The sequence below is a fragment of the Chelmon rostratus genome, chromosome 3 (assembly GCF_017976325.1).
Source record: "Chelmon rostratus isolate fCheRos1 chromosome 3, fCheRos1.pri, whole genome shotgun sequence".
NCBI classification, from domain to species: domain Eukaryota; kingdom Metazoa; phylum Chordata; class Actinopteri; order Chaetodontiformes; family Chaetodontidae; genus Chelmon; species Chelmon rostratus.
In genome coordinates, this window is record NC_055660.1 from 18111324 (window position 1) to 18120280 (window position 8957).

General features: G+C 41.1%; 1 protein-coding gene across 1 annotated transcript; it reads right to left on the minus strand.

Annotated features, from left to right (window-relative positions):
• Positions 1 to 1205: 1205 nt before the first annotated feature.
• Positions 1206 to 8664, minus strand: LOC121604514 (voltage-dependent calcium channel gamma-5 subunit). Its single transcript, XM_041934054.1, has 5 exons — positions 8469 to 8664; positions 4658 to 4744; positions 2408 to 2548; positions 2165 to 2310; positions 1206 to 1469 (listed from the first exon to the last, which is right to left on the minus strand). The coding sequence occupies exons 1-5, from the start codon at positions 8662 to 8664 to the stop codon at positions 1206 to 1208; spliced, it is 834 nt and encodes a 277-aa protein (XP_041789988.1).
• Positions 8665 to 8957: the final 293 nt, after the last annotated feature.

The following is an 8957-nucleotide window of genomic DNA, read 5'->3' on the forward strand; positions in this document are numbered from 1 at the left end:
TGAAAGGGACCAACGAAAACAAATGAACCTGGAGGGCTTGACAAAAAAAAGGCCCTTCATGGACAGCTGAAAAAACACATGTGGCTACAAAACAATTAATAGCTCCTATGCAAAGGAGGCAAAGGTGGAATACAGATTAATAATTACTGTTTGATACATGAGGTGAAGTTTCTATGGTCAAGGTCAAATACCATCTGCCCTAAACCCAATTCTCCCTGTCTGTAGCCCCAGTCAAACAGTTTATTTATAAAATGCTTTGTCGTTTAAATTATCTGAATGGTTGAAATTCACATTCATCATGTGTTGTCATGTGTCGCTGTTGTTTTGAAGATGAAAAAACTCAAGTTGGGTTCTAGCATGTGACTTCACATAAACATACTGTGATGTGGATGAGAACACCTACAATATACACGAGAAGTGACAACTGCTTGTGCACACTGGCGCAGCTGTTGTACGTGTACAATTTGCAGAAGAGTTAACCTTTATTAATGTAAAGTCTGCACAACTTGAGCGATGTTCTTATGATCAAATTGAGGAAATGCTCCATGAACCACCCTCTAAGACTTATCACTCTTAGCTAGTTTCCCCCACACCAAAGTGATTTCACTGATTAGTTTCCGCTCTCTGGCTTGAAAGCACATGCTGTATAGTTTGGTTCTGAAATCCTGCAAACTCTGCAGTCGTTGCACATAGATGCCAATCCAGTTCTAGTATTTCACCTCTCCATGTCTGCTGATGTGCAGTGTGAAATCCTGACAAGAAACTAGCAGGATTGTGGCAGTATTGCAGGCCAATAGTGGACTTGCTCACCGTAGGTTGAAGATACTCAAGTTACTCCTTACAGATGACTTCCCCCTTGGTCAGGTCAGCAGGCTGAAAGTCACCTGTCACTAAAAACTTGAGAAAAAGCAGAAGAAAATACACCCTAGTCAAACTCATTCCTCTCTTGTCTTCTAACAGCCCTCCCTGAAACAAGACAGGTGAGCTGAGAATAAAGTGATCTGCCTTCAACTTAGGTTTTGCGCCCCACAGAACCAAAAGGTGTAAGAAAAAAAAAAAAAAATCTGCAGTAGAGAGGGTAGAGAGAATCAGGTCTTAGTCAGGACACAAGCTGGATAATATCAAATTATTGGACAATGTTATGCCAAAATCCAGTCAGATCAAAATGACCAGTATGGTGCTAACACAACCACTCATCCTCTGCCTCAGCAAGGTGAGGAGGACATTTGTTCATACTCTGGACACTTGAGGAGAGCAGGGTAGTTGGAGGAGTTCATCGGGAGAGAGGCCTCAGAGGAGATGGAGGAGGGACTGCGACCACGTCCGGCCCAGGCGTCTGGATGGAGGAACTGACCAGAGTAATCTGAGCAGTTGCTGAGGCGAGGCCGGTAGAAGCCCTGATGGGGTCGGTACATCTCCTCTGCTGTGTAGCGCTTCATGAACAGGTACACTGACATGACACCTGCTGTCTGGGAGGGGGAGGAGGCAAAGAGACCCAAGTTTAACCTTGTTTGGTAATATCCTCATACTTTACTTGTTTCCTATGCAGAATTATGTCATGAATTGCACCAAATATATAATGGCAGTCTATGCTCAAAAATGCACTTATCATATTTGATGATTAATGATTTTGCCCTATAACCATCAGCAAAAATCAGCCCCCTGAAGCTACCACTTGAATCATTGCTTCATTGAATGTGTTCATGAGAGTGTGCATTTCTCTTTCTTCGTTTTTTTTTCCTGTTTTTTAAATGAGATCATTGCCAACGTAAACGCACATCAGAATTTCATAGAAAACAATTTTTTCCTGTCAGTGAGACATCTCATTATTGTGAACAGCATCAAAAGCAACTCGCAGACCTTCAATGCTGGGCTGAAAGGCAGAATCAGTTATATACCAAAGAAACAGAATAAACAGATGAATCACAGCTTATTACCCCTGAATTATCATGAGGACTGTTTTTACAACACAATGCAGTTGTTCATATCTGAAGGAAGGGATTTTGCAAATTGAAGATGCTAAAAGTTCCAACACCTAATTTTTAATGCATTTATGTCCTGTCCTTTTTGTGAACATTGCTTTATAATGAGACAGAAAGATAAGTAGGTAAGACAGAAAGGCTTAGAGGACTTGTTTTGATGCACAGTTGGTGGTTGACGTTACCTCAGTCAGCAGGAAGGAGATAGCAGCAAAGGCAAATGACCAGCCGTACTTGTAACTGAAGTAGGCTTCATTGGTTTTGGTCCTGTTCAACATTTCATCGTTAATGTTGGAGATGTACAAGACCAGACCAACGACCAGAGAGAGACCTGAGGGAGGGCGGCAGAAAGGTAAAACTCTAATAGATAGAAAGGGAGATTCAATTAAAAAAATGCTTATGATTGAGGTAAAAGTCAAACCAAGTACCTGACAGGATGAAGAAGATTCCAGAGACGAAGGCCAGGATGGTGCGATGGGGTCGAATGTGGCCAATGTTACTAAGTACAAAACCAATGAACATGAAGAAGAGGCTGACCAGAGGGAAGGGTGTGGCAGACCGGATCATCTCTGGAAGAAGATAAGAAGAAGTTTGTTTGGAACTGAATTACAAACCTGGACTTTCATTGGTTAAGATTTGAGATGTGCTGGCTACATGGTGAATGTTGCTACTTTGTTCTAATGCAAACTTTCTGGATTTGTTTTTTTTTTCTGTTTTATGCATTTTCTAATGGAAGAATGTTTCCCCTTAGAGTGCAACAGCATGGGGTTCAGTCAAGTCAAGTCAGCGTTTCATGGGTTTAGAAAGTGGTTCCCTCTTTATATTAAGATGGAGCTGGACCTCCCCGCTGTGAGCGAATCGTCTAGCACCTCCCAGAAGGAAAGCAAGTCTGTCTCTATAATTCTTTCCCATTGCGTTCTCCATTAGACCCTTCCAGCTAAGTGGGCCAGATGTTTAAGGCCATAACCCGAATGGAACTATTTATTGAATTAGTTGGGTAAACACTGTATTGTGTGCTAAACTTGCCTTTTACAACTTACAGTAGAGTGAGTTTCTGGGTTTGTGTTGACTCTGAACCAAAGGAGCAAATTCAGGAAAAGCTTCAGTTAAAAAAAAGAAGGCAACGGCAGGTGCAGCCACACATAAAAATTAATTATTACATAAATGCAGCTTTGAAGTGTCAGTTCTAATGACAAAGCTCATATATCATGCGATAATACAGATGAACTCAGCCATCATATATCAATACACCATGTGACCTAATGTGATTGGACAGAGCCTGTGTTAACTTTTCATGCTGTGAGCATCTGAGTTACTATTTCTGTATCCCATCCCATCTGTATTCATCTGAAATCCACAGTTAAAACTAGTGCATACAGTATGTCGATTAATTCATTTTAGCAGTACGTCTGGAAGTATATTTTAATTTATAGCTCAACCATTGGGCAACAAACACTTTTCGGTGGTGTTATTTTCTGGATTTTAACTTTCAGCTCAATTTTAGAAAGAAGCCACACAACTCTTATTACCAATGTTCCTGCCTATCTTCAGGGAGTGATTTCTTTCTGTCATATGGACCTTTCACATTCAAGTTTCTGTCACTTTTTCACCTCCTCCTCTGTTTCTCCCTTTCTTCTCTAATAGAGAAGAATTAACGGAATATTTAACCCTTTGATACTCATTACTTACTATCTAAAGTGTGTTATTTATTGAATCTTAGAAGCTATTTTAAGTGTTTTACCTTTTTGTGCACACAGATTGGAGAATGGAGGATGAATTAATTTTTCTGGATATTCAATTTCCCTCGACCTTGTCTATTATGACAAGGTCAATTATTTTTTAAGAACTTTTAGAGAGGAATTTGAGCTCCCTATCGTCTCTTTCTTCTTTGAAATCAAAGACCATCTTTGCACTGCAGCTTGAAGACACGAGGGATACGAGATCTGGCGGTCTTGACAGCGTCACTCTCCTGAGTCCCAACTGCTTGCCTGCACACTACCACTACTTATGTGTATCCATGCGTGTTCACTCTGCAGGGGGGGTCTCTACAATATGAAAATTGCACCCTTAAATTTTTCATACGCACCCAGCTCTTGTCTTGAGTGGACGGGCCTTGGGGATTGGGCCAGGAATAGCACAAACCACATAGATGACAGCATAGTGCAGAGTTGTGGACTCAAGTAACATGGCTTGTATGTGATGACTTTAGACTTGGCATAACAAAATCAAGAGAGGCTGACTGTAAGATGCATCGCACTCCCTGTCAACGCCAACCCTACAGTAGCATTGGCCTGGAAAGGGGCGCAGACAGACGTGTGCTCCCTCAGTGACACATGGTGTTATCAAACACTTCTTTCACCTGCCAGAGATGAGGTTCACTGGAAGGGTGTAATATGAGGTCGAGGCCAATGCCCCCTGCTCAACCCAGTGGAGGTGAGGTGGGTGCTAGTGCAGCAACACTGACGAGACCCCTCACCTGTCTCCCCATGTGTGAACATTGACAGTTATGTTCATTTGGCTACATGGTAGACTGCGAGGTAATTTCGAGAGCTATAGTGGAGGGTAATGCAGAGACTGCTTAAAATAAAATACCATGAGTGTTTACACATAAGTCACATCTTTTAGTCGGCATTATTATTATTACCTCATATAATAGTGGAGTGTAAACAGTTACTTACTCAGGACACTAACGGTGGACTCAGAGGTCATCTGGACATTAGTGGGCATCACATACTCTATGGTAAAACATCGCCCTTTCTCCTCCCCTGGAAGAAAATAAAAACCATTGAGGGGAAACAAGACTCAGCTCTCTACACAACTGATTACACTGATGATTATCCCACTGTGGTAAAGAAAAGTCAGACACAAAGGCATTTGCAGCATGCTCTCAGAATGCACAGGCATCTTGCATGATGATAAAACCTTTCCTGTCAAAACATTATGACTGATGACTGAAAGTTTTCAGTAACAAGATATGTGTACTTTCAGGGGCTGGCGTAAGTAAACATTGTGTGTCGACTGTGATGCAGCATTCATCTGTGAAGCTGTTGAATGCCACGGAAAAAAACCTCACAGCAAGTTGCAAACGAACATGGAATCAGCAGCTTGTTTCAAACAGTCCACATTATCTGCTGTCAGTGTGTACGAGGAACACCCAGCATTAGATTTCAGCACCTTCCCCTTTATCACTTTGACAGATACAGTACGAAGTCAGACACCAGAACACTCACTCTTGCAACTGATGTGTTAACAAGACTTCATTAACCTCACCACCATGACATGTTAGAATAGGTGATATTTTGTGGTGCAGCATATATAATTAGCTTTCATAATGCATGTTATATATGTAGGACAATGCCTAAATGCTACTATTAAGAATCACGATGATACTCTGGCTGTGCTTCAGACCGTTACTGATGGAGCATATAAAGAGTGAAACATGTAACAGTTGGTTTCAGTTGTTGAAGAGTTTAAGATAGTAAAATAAATAGTAAAATTGATTCTCATCATATTAAGGAAAAATATTGGTGGTTTATATAAAATATTATGCAAGGACATAGGATTTCATGCTTGTTTTTCCTATGAGAGTGCTGGTACAAGCACTCCTGACAGCAAGCATTCAAGGTTTCAGTGTGTTTTGTTGTGGAGCCTGGTCATCTCATCTGAAAAGACCTTGTCTGCAAACAGCATAAGAGGAAATGCAGTTTTATCAAAGATAACCTGGACCTGGGCCTGCTTCATACAGCAAATATCAGGCTATGTATATAATGAGCGTGGCTATTGTTTGTTTAGGCCATCATCTGGTGAGTACAAAACAATCACAGGGTAAGCTGAGTCACAATCTGGGTTTAACACCTCTGCTAAACAACCTCCTGTCAGAAACTCTAGAATTTCAATCAGGGGATCCTCAACAGAATATATAAAACATAAAGACAAGAACCATCTGTAAAAGAAATGTAAAGGATATGCAGGCAATCAGAAAACCTGTCAATAATGTTTCCCCCACTCTTGGTCTTTATTCGCTTTTGCTTTTGCCACAAAGTCACCATTTCATGCCCCTAAATGGAAAACATCCTCCCAGGGAGGGGAAGGTCTCTGTGGTTCCTCAGGGTTCCTCTCCCCTGGGTTATCAAAACATCACTTCCCTTCACTTGGAATGCTTCCCTGTTAACAGTCGTGTTTCTGCTGTAGCAGCGCTATAAAGCTATAGTGTTACTTTATATCTACACAATGGCAGCTGTATTTCTCAGTCCTTTCAAATATAACTGCAACAGAGATAAATAATGATGGTTTCATAAAATGTCGATTACGCTTTCGCATAGCAGACTTAATGCCTCAATTTCAGTCAGTCTTGAACAACTCCAGCAACACTGCTATTCCAGACTCACAGTGAACAACATTTATTGTGGAATAGATGAAAATAAATAAAACATTATGCAAATGCTGTTTTAATAATGCTGTCTAGGAGCTATGGAAAAGCTAGAATATGGTAATACTGAAATGAATTACATTTATTTACTCAGTGCCATGGCTACTCCTGCTATAAGCCTTGCAATAAGGCATATAATAAGGTAACAATACATAAGCAGTCCAGTGCCCTAGATGGTTTTCAGCACTCAGAATGACAGACTGTCAGCGCTGGCTGTATGGGTAAAGATCCTCGTGGCTGTAACCAAACGCTAACAGCCAAACATCCAATGAACTCAAACCAACATCAATACGAGCCGAAACAACACACAACCTCATTCACGTTCTCTGGCGTAACACCATGCTGTGGCCGTGCGCAGTAATTGTTTCTGGGTCAAACTAGAAGAGTTAAGTGGGCAATAAGGCCACTCAATTGCCTTTAAAACACACACTGGACCATTAGTGCATTGATACTGTAGCAACGGCCTGGTATGTGGCAGGAAAGCGTCTGTTACCTAATCACAGCTGGATTGAATACAATTTGCTGTGACGGAATGATTAACCCTGAAACAGGACAGGGCAGGCCATTTGAGGCATATGGGTAATTGGAACAATTCGACAGTAAATGTAATAATATTACAGGATAAATTAACCAATAGATAGATTTACAAAACCAAAGCTTTTACCATTTTTTACGTCCATCGTTATAAAAGGCCCATCATTGAGTGTAATAAATGACAGATTCTTGGTTGAACATCAACAGTACATATCCAACAAGAAGCACACAGAATACTCTTACAGTTAACGGTTGCCATTACCAGAGGGAGCAAAGGGTAAGAGCAAAAGTTGATACCTGGTTTACTCTGGGGCAACACTTGTCTGGAGAGTTGTGTTTCTAAGAAAGGAATGAAATCTAACAGTTAGTGCTTCTTTTCCAATCAAGACCTCCAAGCATGCCTTTGTGATGTTGGAGCTGGGGAGGAACAATGTTTTGAAAGGCCAAAAGGTGCTCAAGCATGCAGGTAATACTTTTTATTTCATGTTGAGTGCTACGGTGGAAAAGAGATGCAGGTCAAAAAGAAGGGAAAAGAAAAAGCAGTCAACTGAACTGAAGGATTTCTGCATCAATCCAAGGTGCCCCTGGTGCCACAGAATAGAAGTGAGCCTCTGGGTAAGTCATGAGGAAAGACTTCTAGTAAAGCCAATCTTTCAAGTGGAATGAAAATACTTTCAAGGATGCACCCTAGAATTAAAGTAGAGTGTGGAAACATGAAAGGAAACATACTGGTCGTATTGTGCACAGAGGTTAAGACAAAGTTAAAATATTCATGCACAAATACCAAAACACTGAGCAAAAACTTAATCGTCAAGACTTTCTGCAGGTTAAAAAGGAGGAAAGCGAGAGGAAAGAAACACAGGCGACTGTGCACATCTAATACACATTGTATAGAAACTAGACATTGAGGCAAGGATTCCCCAAAGGTTTGTGCAGGACAGATGTACATATATATACACTGTAATATCTTTTTCTAAAGATCATGGTGGTGCTGCTGAATTCACAAATAGTTCACCAATTATGGTAAATATTTATGTAGAAACCATATAGTCTTTTGAAACCATTAAGCTTTTGCATGCAGTGTTTTCATGCACAAGACTGCCTAGTCTTGCAGCAATGATGTTTGTGCTTGTTTGTGCCAGAAGGTCCTTTGCATACCTGTTTCAGTGAATAACTGTTACTGTTTGTGCACAGGAATCATGGTGAATTATTTTGTGCACAATCCTTCCATGGGAATCTCTGCTTGCAGCTAAATGTTTGCTTGTGGAGCTTACTTGGACTACACACAAGTCTTATATATCTAAAGTGTTTTGCCACATCAACTTGACCTGGATTCTAATCAGTATATTCACTGATTATAATCAATGAGTCATGACCAACTGGTCATAAAGCTTTGAGTCTGAGCTGACACTGTCTGCATAAAATAGATGTCCTGACTGAAATAAGACATGTTTTCTTTACCTTGCCATTAGAGAAGAGGGATTAAAATATGTCATCTATATGTTTAAGACTTTATACTAACTCACCAGCCAAGAAGCAAACCCTCCAGAGGCCAGAGTGGAGAGACATGCGTATCTCTGTGCTCTGGTTGAGGGGAAGGATGACGCCCTCCTCCAGGTAGAGCCAGTAGTCTGTGCTCACGGCGATGCCCAACAGGCCCAGGGCGCAAACAGCGAACACGCTGCTCAGCAACGTCAGCGCCTTCCTGCCACATAGGCTCATACCACAGCCTCAACAGCAGGGGGGGGCGCCGCCGGCAGAAAGGAGAGCTGGGAGAGGGGCAGAAAGAAAAACATCTTCACCGAGTTCATCAAAGTTAAAAAAAAAAAAGCAAGTTATCATAAAAGCCCTCCTGAGACGGGATCAAACTAGCCCTGAGGGACAAGGATTGCAAAACTTTAAAAATACGAAAACATTACAATGACATTTAAAAAAAAGATGGATTTTTCCTTTTGAGGACACAACTTGGACATGTTGTGCCGTAAAAAAAAGGTAAAAGGAAGGAAGTTTACTCT

Excerpts from the sequence above, each read along its gene's own strand:
- LOC121604514 (XM_041934054.1), bottom strand. The coding sequence starts at position 8,664 with ATGAGCCTATGTGGCAGGAAGGCGCTGACGTTGCTGAGCAGCGTGTTC. Across the intron at positions 2,549-4,657 it reads GTCCACCGTTAGTGTCCTGA|AGATGATCCGGTCTGCCACA; the intron begins GTAAGTAACTGT and ends ATCTTCTTCCAG. Across the intron at positions 2,311-2,407 it reads AATCTTCTTCATCCTGTCAG|GTCTCTCTCTGGTCGTTGGT; the intron begins GTACTTGGTTTG and ends GCCCTCCCTCAG.